The sequence below is a fragment of the Rhinichthys klamathensis genome, unplaced genomic scaffold (assembly GCF_029890125.1).
Source record: "Rhinichthys klamathensis goyatoka isolate OS25496 unplaced genomic scaffold, OSU_Roscu_1.1 h1tg000011l_1, whole genome shotgun sequence".
Taxonomy (NCBI): domain Eukaryota; kingdom Metazoa; phylum Chordata; class Actinopteri; order Cypriniformes; family Leuciscidae; genus Rhinichthys; species Rhinichthys klamathensis.
Genome location: NW_026606564.1, coordinates 2,717,431 through 2,733,205, shown reverse-complemented (window position 1 = coordinate 2,733,205; position 15,775 = coordinate 2,717,431). Strand labels below are relative to the sequence as shown.

Genomic DNA, 15,775 nt, shown 5'->3' with positions numbered 1-15,775 from the left:
AGATCCAAATCCATAAGACTTTTGTTCATCTTCAATCTTCAAGGTCGTAAAAGAAATCCATATGAATCAAGCTGTTAAATCCAAGTGTTCTGAAGAGACATGATCGCTTTGATGAACATGAACATGCTTGTGTAGATCAATATTTATAGAAGCTAAATTAAATCTGTTAATCGTATAAAGCGATCGAGTCCCTTCAAAATATAGGATTTAATATAGAAAAATCCATATAGATTACTTTTACAATCTCTTTATTAGCTTTTTGAAGTGTCAAAGTTTTGGTGGAATTGACTTTTCAGATTTTTGTCATAAAAAATGCCTTCATTAGTGTTTTGAAGGTTAACTAAACGTCTTATGGGTTTGAAACGACATGAGGGTGAGTAAATTATCACTTCTGTGTGAACTAGATGACAGTAGAAGTAATCTAAACATGCATGCTCATTTCCCCTATTTTTACATTGAATTATCAATATTAATACAAATGTTGGCTGACACTGATTAAAAACAAAACAAAATCTAGAATCAGTTGATAAACAATATGAAATATGTCTTGCATCCCAAGAACAGACCAGCACATTATTCTGAATATTGATAACAAATCTACAGGTTTGAAACATGAGGGTGAGTGAATGGCAGAACTTTATTGAACTATTGCTTTAATTGAACACGCTAAATATTTCCATTTCTTTCAGACTTAAGTTTTCAGAATTTAATTTCTTTAAACAACTTATCCAGACCAGGAAATCACATTCCATGATAAATGATCGTATAAACTCAGAACTGTGGACAAAAACATTCAAGCTGTAACTCAGTGCTTATTAGCCCAAAACAATTAGTTGGTTTTTGTCCCAAAAGACCTTCTAGTTTGGTCAAAGAACCAAAAATAAATACTATGTGTACACAGTACCGGTCAAAAGTTTGGAAACATTACTATTTTTAATGTTTTTGAAAGAAGTCTCTTATGCTCATCAAGCCTGACTTTATTGATAAAAGAAATACAGAAAAAAACAGTGAAATTTTATTAATTTAAAATAACGGTTATATATTTTAATATACTTTAAAATAAAATTTATTTCTGTGATGCGATGCTGAATTTTCATTAGCCATTACAGTCTTCAGTGTCACATGATCCTTCAGAAATCATTCTAATATGCTGATTTATTATCAATGTTGGAAAACTGTTGATGCTTAATATTTGTTTTAATATGATACTTTTTTCAGGATTCATTGATGAATAAAAAGTTCAAAAGAACAGCATTTATTCAAAATAGAAATCTTTTCTAACAATATAAATCTTTACAATTACTTTTTTTTTTAAATATCAAATTAACACATCCTTGCTGAACAAAAGAAAGAAAAAAAGTACTGACCCCAAACATTTGAATGGCAGAGTATATTATTACAAAATATTTCTATTTGAATAAACGCTGTTCTTTTTATTCATCAAAGAATCTAGAAAAAAATATGAAGCAGCACAACTGTTACCAACATTGATAATAAATCAGCATATTAGAATGATTTCTGAAGGATCATGTGACACTGAAGACAGGAGTAATGATGCTACTGAAAGTACAGCTTCAGAAATAAATTATATTTTAAAGTAAAGACCATTATTTTTCAATTGTAATAATATTTCACATATTAGTGTATTGTTGATCAAATAAATGAAGGCTTGATGAGCATAAGCGACTTTTCAAAAACACTAAAAGTAGTCATTTCCAAACTTTTGACCAGTAATAAACTCATTATATATATATATATATATATATATATATAAAACACACACAGGGAGAGTTGGAGGGTTAGGCTACTTTAAAAATGTATTCCATTAGTTACAAATTGCTTAATTAAAAAGTATACAGTAACTTAACCCAAGCATAATGTAATCTGGTTACTGTTTTTTTTACGTAACTTAACTGTAACGAATTAGAGTTAACAGATTTTAGTATCCTGATTAAGTAACGCCGTTACATGTATTCCGTTACCTTACTTCCTCCCCAACCCTGTAAAAACTCACAGTCCTGTAGAACAATGGTCTGACAGCATACTTAACCCATGTACGTAAATTCTGTATTATAGTTTTTAGATCAGTGACCAGATTTGCACAGCATTTCTTTCCTAAACACCTGCAACGACCAGCATTTATGTTCCTATAGCAGACTGAAGCCATCTAGGCACACAGAACAAGACCCAACAATCCGATCAGTACAAATCAGATTTCGACAGTGTTTTAGGGACAGTGCGTTTAAGGTAAAGCAGATCACAACACAAGTGTACTGACTGAACTCACCTCTCACCAACCGGAGAATCCAGTTTCAAGCACTTGATGGCCACGGTGGTGCGCCAGTCGCTGTGCAGCGCCCTGAACACCGTCCCGAAGCCTCCTTTACTGATGAAGTGCAGGTCCGTTAGTTTCCGATACGGGATCACCGGTAAGGTGCTGGTGAGACTGCAGATGTTGACGCAGCCGGCGTGCTCCATGTTTCAGGTTATTGTGAGATGAAACGGGCCCGTTCAGCTTCAACAGAAAGGGGAACCGAGAACACGCTGCTACTGCTGAAACCCCTCACAGAGAAAGAAAAGAGCGCGCATGTTCTGACAGTCTGCGTACTAGACCACCGAGATCGGTGCATCTGCTTGACTAAATTATTATAGATCCTTGTTAAAAGTGTCACTGAGTAAGAATATAAGATGGGAAGAAATGAGTCCTACAGCTCACGCTTGGAGACACGCCCCCAGTCCGAACAACGCAATTCACAGCACGCCATAAAACAAACTGGAAATTAACCACAAAAATCACTTTAAATCAGTGGTGTTTGAGATTAAACGGTGACGAAACGAGGTTAGAGTGTGGGAATGCGCTCGTCAAATGTTTCGCAGGTGTGTGAATTATGAGTGGGTCGGACTAAACCGCGACGCATTGTTTTTTGTTTTTAACCACCCGTCTAGTCCCGCCCTTGACCTGAATGACAGATCAACTGTCCAATTGCAGATGTCGTATGAAACGCTTACAGCCAATCCTGTCGCCGAGGGCGGGGCTTCTCGAAATACAGGTGGGGAAAAAATCAACGCCGATCACACGACTGTGACTTCAGCTTCCGGGGGTCAGAGGGTTCGCATTTAATCGGATTTGATTATTATAAATTATTATTATTTTGCCACATTCATTAGACCTGAACAGTGTGTGCCGTGAAGCAATCAGTTTTTTTTGTCTATTTTAAGCGTAGGCTATATTAAAGGAATAGTTCATCCAAAAATAAAAATGTTGTCAATGTCAACTCAACCTCACCCTTGTTCCAAACCAATATGAGTTTCTTTCTTTTGCTGAACTTGAGGATTAGTAAATTCTGACAAAATGTCCATGTTTGGATGAACTATCCCTTTTTAAACATTTCTGACTCACAATTGTGATTGTGTTTTTATAATTCAGAAATCATGAAATATAATAATAAATAATGGTTTGGGCCTGGCGACCACGTTTTTAAAACGTAGGCTATTTGAACCTGACCCAACGACGTCATTTTGAAGTTTGTGTTCATGTTTTGACCCACGAACGTTTAATGGCTGATTCCATTATTATGTAAGTAGGGAATTCCCAAGAGTTTTCCTCATAAACAATACGTACGGCCTTGAATTCAGTCTATAAAAAGAGAGAGAGAGAGAGAGAGAGAGAGAGAGAGAGAGAGAGAGAGAGAGAGAGAGAGAGAGAGAGAGAGAGAGAGAGAGAGAGAGAGAGAGAGAGAGAGAGAGAGAGAGAGAGAGAGAGAGAGAGAGAGAGAGAGAGAGAGAGAGAGAGAGAGAGAGAGAGAGAGAGAGAGAGAGTGTGACTTTAAAGAAATGTATGCTGACATGCAACACAAATTCACTCCTGAGATACATCATTGCCTGGTTCTGGGTTTCAGTGATGATAACAACAAACCGTCATGCAGAGAATGGAGCTGATTGTCTTGGTAACTTAAAGCAAGCGTTTTGGTCTTGGCACTAGGGGATTATTCCTTATTCTGATAAAATCACCATGAAATCAAAATGTAAGAATTTTTTTAATGGAATTTTGCAGTATTTATTATAAAAATTTTATCCGTGCATCATCTTTCTTTTTTTTTAAAATCATGTTCCTCTGTAATCTTTAATCAAAAAAACTTCTCCCTCTTGCAGCTCATCTCTTCTCTTATCTGATGATGTGTTTACTGGCGCGAGGGCGGGACAACCTGTCAATCACATGACATGACATCACAGCAAAAGCAAACCACAACCATCCAATCAGCATGGACAAAATCAAGTCCCGCCCCATATTTGTTCTCTGGGAAGCCGTTTTACATCACAGCAGAAGAACACATCGCAATTTCTCTTTCATGCCCTTTCTGGATATCATTTAGCAATATCATTCATTATTGCCTAAATCATTATTTCCTTTTAAAAAAAACAGACTCACCAAGAGGCAAGCATATTCTATGATATTTAATGCAATGCATCACACATTATTTTGTTTTCTTTCATTAAAAAGTAACTGGAAAAACTGATTATGAAATCAGCAAAAGCTAATGTCATTTTCCTCAGTTCATATTTCAATATTTCAGGGTCAACTTCCTGTTTGATGCCTGCCCCGCCCACCTACAGGATGTCACACCAATAAGGACATCCAATTTTGATTATGCGGTCTCACAGCTAGGCTCAGCGAAAAAAGTTTTTATTTTCACTCATTAGGTGAGAAAATAAACTCTGTATAGTTATACTGTCCCATTCGACCTTATGACCCAATCACCCTTAATTCACCCTACATAATGCTAACTAATGTAATTATGTAAAGGATTATATATATTGTTATTACTACATCAGTTGTATACATATCACACATACACTGACTTTCAATGGTCAAAATATCATAGGATAAAAAAAAATCTAAATGAATTAACTTCATAACTTCTCTTTTTCTTCTCAAGCAAAAGGGCATGACCATTTAATTTCTCGTTTGTTTAGGCTACATTTTGACTTAATAGATAGAAATACATTTATATATAAAACACGAATAGGAAATATATATTTTTTAAAAACTCACTGCCATCTGCTGGTGAATTTAATTACCAGACTTGAATTTGAAGTCTTGATTGCGCCATCTAGTGCCGCAGTGGGATTACTCGTATGTCCTGATGGATTACAGCAGCCTTAGAGAATGCGTGTCTGTTTTTGTTTTTTTCCCACAACTAACGTTTCCACTTTCCATCAGCAAAACGCAAAACAAAGACACACAGCCATTTGTGAAAGTAGTAGTGTTGTGAAATTAGTGCTACAGGCATTACATTGCAAGGGAGGAAAAATATGGTTGACCTATTTATTTCCATATTAATAAAAGGCCTATGCCACTAAGTGTTCTTTTGATACTTTATTATTGTTTTTTAACATGTCATTAGCTGCACTGTGTAACTTTTGGCCCTCTAGCAGCTAAAAAACAAAACTGCATGCATTTTGTGGAAGAACATTGTTTTGGTTGCGCTTCGGCTCTCAGTGACTGCGGATTAATATGGCCCTTAGATAATGATTTACACACTAAAAAACAATGGCTTAAAAATAACTAAATAACTAAAATGATTAAATTTTAATCCAAGGGCTGGGTAAATAGGACAGAACACACGTTGGGTTAATTTTACCCAGTAAATTATTTAACCCATCATTATGGGTTTCATGATTCATTTTTACTATAATACTAGCTTATTTTTTTTACTTCACATGAATTAATGTTTTATATATATATATATATATATATATATATATACATATATATATATATAAAACATTAATTCATGTGTAATTCATATATATATATATATATATATATACTCTGCAACCACTGGTTTGCATGATAACATGATAATTCCTTTATTTATTTATTTGATCATATTTTACAGTGTAGCATATTTTATATCATGTTAATGTATATTGCCTCGATTTAAGCTTGTTTAACAAATATAAGAATTAAAAATGAAACATTTAGAAGTATAATTAAGAAAATAAATTTGTTGCAATACGACTTCTATTTTGACTTTATTCTTAAAATATTACGAATTTTATCTCGTATTGATACGACTTTATTCTCGTAATCTTAGTTTTTTTTTCTTCTGTAAAATATGGCAATTTATCTGTTCAATAAAATGCCTTACTCACCGGTTGAGTAACAAATGCCATCTCCATGTCGCTTAACATTTCCAATCCTTCAGTTCTCGATCTCCCTGAAAAGCCAAGCCAATGTTGATTCTTGTTTTATTACAAGCTCTGTCACGTTCTCCTTTTGCCAGCAGACTCTCCAGGCGAGGGACGCATGTACGCAATTTCCCACAAAAACTACTCCAACAGGTTATAATAGGCTTAACATAATGAATCAGGGTAAGTCAAAACACATTTTGGAAGAAGGATTGGTGATGTATTGACTCATTTAAATTTTGATAATTTTGAATAAAAAAGTGTATCTTTAAATAAATGCATGATTGGAAGTGAAAAGTAGCAAGTAGCAAACATTATTTTGATAAGTTCATAATAATGTTGATGCTTTATAATCATGCTTTGCATAGGACTGGATGAGGAGAATAAATGTTGAAATTAAGTGAATAAATTAAATTAATTACTTACATTTAATTGTATGTTTTAGTAAAGGGAAAAGCTTAGCGTTTAATGCTGTTTGACATTTAAAAAAGTTTCTGCCATGCATGTTGTGATGATAAGTTTTTGTGGTTACCACTTTGCTGAAGAGAAGTGCTCGTGGTTTGTGGATGGTTTGTGGGAACAACTTTTTGAGAAATCAATGTAAAAAAAAAAGGGAAAAAGAAAAGAAAGAAAAACCCATGTTACAGTGTTTATGCTTCAAATGATTAAGTTCCTGTAACTCAGTTAAATTGGTTGGTTTAACATATTCCATTACAAGTTGTCATTTTATGGGGTGTAAATGAAAGAGAACACATCTGTAAAATGGCAGTTCAATCAAACAAAAGTTCATGAAAAAAAGCATTTTTATAGGTTTATGTGTTCTGCATTCATACAAAGGTCATTTAATCAGATTTTTTTATGGTGTGTTTGGGTAGACCTGCCACACCATAAATAGGAATAACTTGAAATTTGATCAAAGAAGAAGAAGGTGTGGTTTGGTCGGTTGTGTCTCATTTGTGACTGGCATACTGATTCACTTCTCTTAATAGTGAGGAATGCAGAAGATGACAATCAGTCAACTTCTGCTAACATTAGATTTAGGATTCTTTCTTTTCACCAGCTCCCAAACCAGACAAAACACCCAAACAGATTATCAAGCTACTTTAGGTAAGAGAGAAAATAAATCGTATTTATCATACCATGATTAGATGCTTGTGAGCATACTTGAAATAACTCTAATGCTGTATGAATGAATCTTTTGAAGATTGGTAAAATTTAATCTGTGATGCTTCTTATAACCATTGATTTAAACAATCTCTTGAGAAATGAATGTGCTTTAAAAAAAAAAAAAAAAAAAAAATTTATTATCTGCATCCTTTATTTCAGCTCGTTCTTTTCTGAGAGCATTGGATTTAACATTGCAGAAGATCTAGCATGTTTTACCAAAACCACAGTCCAGAGGTTGTAAGAAGAGGGAATGGGATGGAGTATTACAGTGATGGATTTTGTAGAGGTAGCAATGAAGAGAAGACGCTCAAGGTCACCCTGCTTGGCTATAAGGTTATGGAGGAAAAGACAAAGTTCACAGTAAGGAGTTATGCATGCTCTTTTCACTCCTTAGTGATCAATGTACTGTATATTAGTCTGTTGTTGCTATTTTAATTGTTTAATTCTTACTTTTTAAGGGATATTCTTCACCCCAAAATGAACATTCTGTCATACTCACCACCATGTTGTTCCAAACGTTAATGACTTTGTTTCTTTCGTGGAACACAAAAGGAGAAATTCTCAATAATGTGCTATTTTTTTGGCACGCAATCATTTACTCACCCTCAAGACAAGTTGTTACAAACCCATAAGACTTTTGTTTATCTTTGAAACACGATTAAACATATTTCTTTTATGAAATAACTAGAGATTTCCATACCTCCATTGAAACCCCATTGAGTAACCAAAACCAGTCCAAAAAGTTCTTAAAAACATTGTAAACATAATCCATATGAATTGAGCCGTTGCTTGGCAAACATGAGTGTGAGTAAATGATGAGAGAATTTTCGGGTTTGGGTGAAATATCCCTTTGATTAGAGACACATAAGGATGAATAAGATACATTGAATCTTATAAACAGATGGAAAAGTACACTGTATCTGTTAAAGGCAAAGTTTTAAGTGATAAAGAGGACATGATGTTCTCTTTCTGCACATTTTAGGTCTACAAGATCTTAGTGAGGCGAGCGCCTGACGAGAGCTGGCACATTTTTAGACGATACACAGACTTCTCTCGACTACATGACAAGGTCAGGCACAGGTGACTCATGTCAGCTGACCAGGCAATGTTGGAGATTTGCTCATTTTTTCCTCAGTATTTCCTTCTTTTAGATATGAGTGACTTTATGTCTTTATGTGTATCTTCAGCTGAAGGAGATTTTTCCTGTGTTTGACTTTGTCCTACCACCCAAGCGTTGGTTCAATAACTTCAATGCTGAATTTCTAGAAGAGAGACAATTGGGCCTACAAGACTTTCTACAGCACCTGGTTGCTCAAAAAGACATGAGAAATAGGTACATTGTGCTTTGTTTAGAAACAGCATTCAAAACAATTGTCATCATTTACTCGCCCTCATGTCCTTCCAAACCTGTCTGCAGAACAGAATATATTTTGAAAAATGTGAACATGAAAGTCAGAGGGGTCCATTGTTGTTTTGGAGCCTATAGGCTTTCATTGTATGGACAAAAATATCTTATTTTCTGATCATACAGGTTTGGAATAAAGTTCCACAGTATATATATATATATATATATATCACTGAATTTTTTTCCCCTCCCATGTCATTTTTTTTTTTACATACACATGTTCGCCTATTGCTCCATAATCTGTATTTAGAAAAATGGCCCTGAATTTAAAATCTGCATATGGGTACAAAAGATAAATTAAATAAAACAAAAAATAAATACATAAAATAAAAATAAATAAATAAATAAGATGAAAATGCAAAAATCTTGATAAATACAGTCAACACTACAATAAAACTGTTATTGAGAATCACAACACTGAATCACACACAGAAAATCATGTGATAACAGAGTAACATTGCTTTCTCTCTACTGAAGTGAAGCGGTCAGACAATTCTTATGTCTGGATGACCCACCTACTGCTTTTGGCGATATTAGAGAGAGATGGGTAAGCTCACTCAGTTACTGTATACTGTAATACTTTTCCATTCAGCCAAGTGTGATGCATCCAGACACCAGTTATCTCGAACTTATCCATTTATCCCTCTGTTCCGACTAAAGGCCTTCTGTGAGACGCTGGAAGGGACCAACTGTTGCCTTCAGAGAGATTTAATGGACGACAGGAGAGAGACTGAGTCCCTGAGAAATGTTCTGCTGCACAAAGAGCTCCAAATTAGCCAGCCTGAAAGAACAAAAAAGTAATGTAGCAACATGATCTATTTGTGGGTTGCTTAGGAAACAGGGACAGAGAGGTGGGTTTCGTCTTCTGGCTGAAACGAATGGCTCCAAAATGATTATTCTGCTCAAGGAAATTAAATCTAATTGGATTAAGTGCCACACTAAATGCTCTCAGCCCACAGCCTGTCAGCAACGCTAATTGCTTTTAGCAGTACAGAAGTGTCATGCGCGTGATTTCACCAAGTACAACATGTTCTTGGATCAACATCTTTGTTGATCCTGGAACAACATTCCAGTCAACCAATCAGATTTCAGGGACTTCAGGGATTTCAGTTTACAGTTTATGTCAAGTTTAGGTTTACAACCAGGGTTAAGTGCTTCTATATCAGTGTAATTCACCATCATTTTCCTCTGTTTTAGGGATAACTTATGGTCGAGATATGGTTTAGAGGTAGGGATAGGGTTAGGACTACATTTTTTTAGACATAAATATTGTTTCAGGCTCAAAAAAAAAAAAAAATCTCGATCCAGGAACATATTTTACTTGGCAAAATCACGGTGACTAGAAGTGTCATGATTATTACATTTTTAAATGCATTTTTTATTTGCATTAGATTTTTAAAGCCTCATTCAGAATTGTAACTTTTTACCCTGTAAAGCCTGACATATGAAATAATAGTCAAATTAAGTTGAGTTAATAAGTTGCATGATTATTGTATGTTTTTTTATAGTGCTGGGAAACGATTAATCGCAATTAATCGCATCCAAAATAAAAGTTAGTGTTTACATAATATATGTGTGAGTACTGTGTATAATTATTTTGTATAAATACACACAAATGCATGTACATATTTAGGAATATTTGCATGTAATATACTGTATATTATACATAATTTATATTATATATAAATACAAATATTTCTTAAATATATACATGCATATATGTGTATTTATATACAAAATAATTATAGACAGTATACACACATATATTATGTAAACACTAACTTTATTTCAGATGCGATTAATCACGATTAATTGTTGCCGAACACTAGTTGTTGTTTTTTACTTTTCCTGTTTAACCCCATATAGTGGCATGTATAGAATCCAAGAGGAGTTGAACAAAGAGCCGGGAGACTCTTTAACAGAGCAGGAATATAAAGAAGTGGAGAGAGACAAACTCAGGAAACCAAGGTATATAATTGATGTATTTTCCATTTACTCCTTTTGGAATGAATCCTAGTTTAGCATTATTATTTATATAAACATTCCGTAATATTACAGAGGAAAAACACGTGTTTTGGGAGAATGGGGAGAACATTTTGTCTTATTAAACTGCTTGTATCTCGCTTCAGTTCTGAATTGCAGTTCATAAGGAGTCATGGAGCGTGTTGGTGTGGATCAGCAACTGACAGTCCCGAAAAGTACAGTTCTGGAGGACCATTCCAAGAACTCCATTAAATAAATTAAAATAAAGGAAAACAACATCACATACAAAGCACTTTCTTCAAAACGTCTGTTTGTTCTTAGTCCATAATACGAACCGAATACCTGGATTTTGAATGAATCAAAACCTCCTGGTTTTGAACACTTTTAATGTCTAAACTGAAAGATGTTGTTAAAAAAAGGTTTAATGATGCGTGAGAGTCCATGTGTGATTCTATCAGTTTGTTTAATGGAGATTTTATAGGACATCTGTGTCAAACTCACTCTAGACTAGCAGCCAATGACGCAACAACGTCACCATCTTGTGCACATTCTCTGTTCTAGAAACGTTACCCAGATTTTTTACTTCTGTTTTGGATTACTCTCATTATGATTTGGATACTGTCTTTGTGATTTGGATTGCGGAGTAAATTGATACACCCAGATCCTTCTGATTCATCCAAGAGACATGATCACAGATGGGTCATCAAGCCAGAAACTGAAAAACTTCTTAGAAAAAGAAAAGGGGGGAATACTTCCATGTAAGAATTATCTGGATGTTTTATTCATAATGTATCGTTTGTGGTAGAGATTTTTTTTCTTAAACACATATTTAATAATTGAATCAGATGTTCTAGTACAACTGGTTCCTCACAGCTCTTACCAGATGGCCTCTGTTACACACAACATGTATAGAAAAGATCTTTAGCTGGTTTAGTTATAGTTAAGAAACCTGTTTGGAACACCATGCAGCATCCAAAACTCAACATGAAATTACCAACAAAATATATTTGATTTACTGTGATTTACTGTTTTGTGCAAATTAGGTAGTGCCACTGTGAAAAATAAAATTAGCTGTAGTTGCCCACTTGGTGGAGTCGTAAACTTATTTTCTCAGCCTGATTTGTGTTTAAAAGGTCTAATGTGTTCACCACATCTACATGTTTTCTGTTTATAAGATGCATTCCCTGCATTATAATTATGTAATAAAGACAATAACTGCAATGTGCTTTCCCTTCAAAAAGTGTCTGCAGAGGAAATAGATACATGTGCTAAACCCACAGGGGTCAAGCACCGGGCATTTCAATTGGAGACAGATTTAGGGAGTTACACATTTGTGTTGCTTTGTTGTAGACACTTTAATCCTCTGTTCTCTTCTTTGCATTGTGTGCTTCACACAGTTGACAGCAGCTAGCATTCCATCTACTGTCTGGGTGTAACAGTTTTCCTGTTGCTGTCGTAGTAGCCTTCTCAGTGCACCACTGTCATTATTCACCTGGGCATTAGAGGGTGCTCTGTCTGAGAAATGCATGAATTCACCAATTTAAGGGAGTAGAGAAGGAGTAACAGTAGGAAGTTAATTCTTTACCCTCATGGAGAGGCTTTCCTCATTAGCTGCATCCTTCGAAGGCTGCATTTGAAGTCTGATTGCGTCAATGTGGTGCGACGAAGGCTGTCCCAATTCGAAGGATCCTTCAAATGCATCCTTCGTTTCCCGTGCAATGAAGGATACAACAGATGAATCGTTCACGGCCTTGCCTAGCCCAGAATTTATTGTGCGCCTGTTACGACAGGATTTTTTTAGATACATTGCCAAATTACACTTTTAAAATTAAGTATAGGGTTTCAACTTACTGAAATATCGAATGATTCAAATGTGAAAAACAAACTGTAAAGCAGTTAAAATGTTGACTTATATAGTTTATAGTTTGTGATTATATATAGTTTATACTTTTTAATATACAGAAATGGACTATGGTGATCATTTTTAGACAGTTTGTGAACCCTGTTTTTTATTTTATTTTATATGCCACATGCTGGTGACCCCTGCTGGTCAAAACAATGTACCGTATATACCCGAATATAAGACGATCCCCCACCCCCATTTTCCAGACTTATTTTTGTGGAAAAAAAATCTGGTTTTCAACAGAAAATAATTTTAAGAGCAAATTTCCGAGGCGTTGTTCCAAATGCCTCGCATCACCTGTGCCTCGTGTAGAGGCCCGCTCGTCGGCGGAGACCGGCATATCCTATGCGCTTCCTGCTTGGGCTGTGACCACGCGGAGGCCGCATTCACCAAGGGTGGCTGCCCTGAGTGCGACGGGATGGATTTAACCACCCTGTGGGATCGTCTGCTGGTTTTTGATGACGATCCGGCTCCCGCTCTCTCTCTCTCCCTCTGCTCGAGCCGCGCAAGAAAAAGCGCCTTTCACAGAGGATGCCAGAGCGGACGAGACAAGCGAGCAGAGACCCGCCCCCTTCTTCCCGGAGGTACATGACGAGCTGACCAAGTCATGGAAGGCGCCATATTCAGCGCGTCTGAAACCCCCTTTCTCCTCGACGCTCGACGGTGCGGGAGAAAAAGGCTATCGATCGGTTCCTCCACTCGAATATAAGACGAACATGAATATAAGACGACCCCCCATTATTCAGCCTATTTTTGCGACAAAAACCTCGTCTTATATTCGGGTATATACGGTAAATGCAACAAAAAACTCAGGCCAAACATGCATAAAAAAACCTTTTACAAACCCATAGCAAATGTTGTATTGAAAGTAAAATCTATCAAATGCAATTAGCAAACCATCTAATAAGATAAAATATCAAGTGTCTGTATAATATGTGTTCCCTTTTAAGGGAAATCGAGCTGCGTTGAGACGCTGTGGTTCGCCGCTTTAGGGCGCCGAGGTGCCTGCACATCTCAACGATCCTCCGAGGAGGGTAGTAGAACAGTCAGTTTGGTTGTTCCCTGCCGGTCCGCTGCTTCAGGGTACCGAAGTGACTGTTCGACCAAATCAAGAGGCCAGTCTCGAGAGACTGGTTCCCTTAGTAGATTTTCTGGCAGCGTGGAAGCTACTGCCAAATATATCTCATTGGGTCCTGCATACAATAGAAAAGGGTTACAGAATTCAGTTTGGTTATTGTCCGCCCAGATTTCTAGGGGTCCTCCCTACGGTGGTAGACCCCGAGCAGGCTCTGGTTATGGAGCAGGAAGTACAGACTCTTCTACGAAAGGGGGCTATAGAAAGGGTTCTTCCTCCCAGCAGGGAGTAAGGGTTTTACAACCGGTACTTCATTGTTCCAAAAAAGGATGGGGGGTTGTGTCCTATTCTAGATCTGCGCCAACTAAACCGCAGGGTTCAGAAACTCAAGTTCAAGATGCTTACACTCGAACAGATCGTGTCACAGATTCAGTCCGAGGACTGGTTTGTCACGATAGACTTGAAGGACGCTTACTTCCATGTATCCATCCATCCTCATCACAGGAAGTTCCTGAGGTTCGCTTTCGGGGGCAAGGCGTACCAATATCGGGTTCTTCCGTTCGGCCTGGGTTTATCACCCCGCACCTTCACAAAATGCTTGGATGCAGCTCTGGCTCCCCTGAGACTCCAGGGCATCCGCGTGTTGAATTACATCGACGATTGGTTGATTTTAGCTCAGTCCGAGCTGATGGCGGTTCGGCATCGAGATGTCGTTCTGTCCCACATAAAGATGCTGGGCTTGAGGCTCAATGCCAAGAAGAGTGTGCTCCTCCCATCCCAGAGGACCACTTTTCTAGGTGTGGTATGGGATTCGACAACGATACGGGCATAATTGTCACCTGCACGTATTACTTCGATTCTTTCAGCCGTAACTGGGGTAAAACTAGGCCAGTCACTCAATGTGAAACAGTTTCAGAGACTGTTGGGTCTCATGGCAGCTGTGTCCAACGTAATAACTTTTGGCCTCCTGTACATGAGACCCCTGCAGTGGTGGCTCAGGACCAAGGGGTTTTCTCATAGGGGAAATCTGTTTCGCATGTTCAAGGTCACGTGGCGATGCCTACATGCCTTAGTCATGTGGAACAAACCTTGGTTCCTCGCCCAAGGCCCAGTGCTGGGGGCTTCTTGTCGATGCGTAACGCTATCGATGGATGCTTCCCTCACAGGTTGGGGGGCGATCATTAGTGGTCGCTCGGCGAAAGGTCTATAGCAGGACCATCTACTTTCTTGGCACATAAATTGGCTAGAAAAGATGGTGGTGTTTCGAGCTCTCAAACACTTCCTGCCAGACCTGAGAGGTCACCATGTGCTTGTCCACACGGGCAACACATCAGTGGTCTCTTATATTAACCATCAGGGGGGTTTGAGGTCACATCACCTATGCAAACTGGCTCATCAGATCCTCCTATGGGCCCAAGGAAAATTACTGGCAGTATATATTCCGGGGCATCTAAATCAGGGAGCGGATATCCTGTCAAGGCAGGGGGTGAGGCCCGGGGAATGGAGACTTCACCCCAAGGTGGTGAAGCTCCTTTGGGAGAATTTCTGTCAAGCTCAAGTCGACCTTTTCACATCGTCAGATACAACGCATTGTCCCATGTAGTTCTCTCTCACGCACCCAGCTCCTCTCGGGCTGGATGCGATAGTTCAGGTGTGGCCGAGGCTACAACTGTACGCTTTTCCTCCGATATCCATGCTTCCGGGAGTTCGGGAGAGGGTTCGCCGGGAAGGGGCCCGTCTGTTATTAGTAGCCCCGTACTGGCCAGCCCGAGTTTGGTTCTCGGACCTGGTGTCCCTTCTAGATGGCTCTCCGATGGAGATTCCGATCAGGAGGGACCTACTGTCCCAAGCAGGGGGCAGGATTTATCACCCTCGCCTGGAGTGTGGAAACTGTGGGCTTGGCCCCTGAGGGGGCCCAGCTCATAGAATCAGGTCTCTCAAACGAGGTCGTGGAAACCATACTCCAATCTAGAGCTCCCTCCACGAGAAGACTGTATGCACTGATTGATGCGGAGAACGCCAACTGAATCCTGTTTACTGCCCTGTTGGT

The 15,775-nt window shown here is 37.9% G+C and overlaps 2 protein-coding genes across 2 annotated transcripts in view; one reads left to right on the top strand and one right to left on the bottom strand.

Moving 5' to 3' along the window:
• Window positions 1-2,909, bottom strand: part of ripk2 (receptor-interacting serine-threonine kinase 2) — a 30,299-nt gene extending 27,390 nt beyond the window's left edge. Inside the window, exon 1 of the mRNA XM_056263998.1 lies at window positions 2,288-2,909. Coding sequence (XP_056119973.1) covers window positions 2,288-2,478 — 191 coding nt within the window. The 5' untranslated portion in view covers window positions 2,479-2,909. The remainder of the gene's footprint in view (window positions 1-2,287) is intronic.
• A 4,646-nt stretch (window positions 2,910-7,555) lies between these two features.
• Window positions 7,556-11,106, top strand: LOC130101146 (sorting nexin-16-like). Its single transcript, XM_056266737.1, has 7 exons — window positions 7,556-7,719; window positions 8,342-8,428; window positions 8,547-8,692; window positions 9,242-9,311; window positions 9,425-9,561; window positions 10,631-10,732; window positions 10,894-11,106. The coding sequence occupies exons 1-7, from the start codon at window positions 7,567-7,569 to the stop codon at window positions 10,997-10,999; spliced, it is 801 nt and encodes a 266-aa protein (XP_056122712.1). The 5' UTR covers window positions 7,556-7,566; the 3' UTR covers window positions 11,000-11,106.
• Window positions 11,107-15,775: the final 4,669 nt, after the last annotated feature.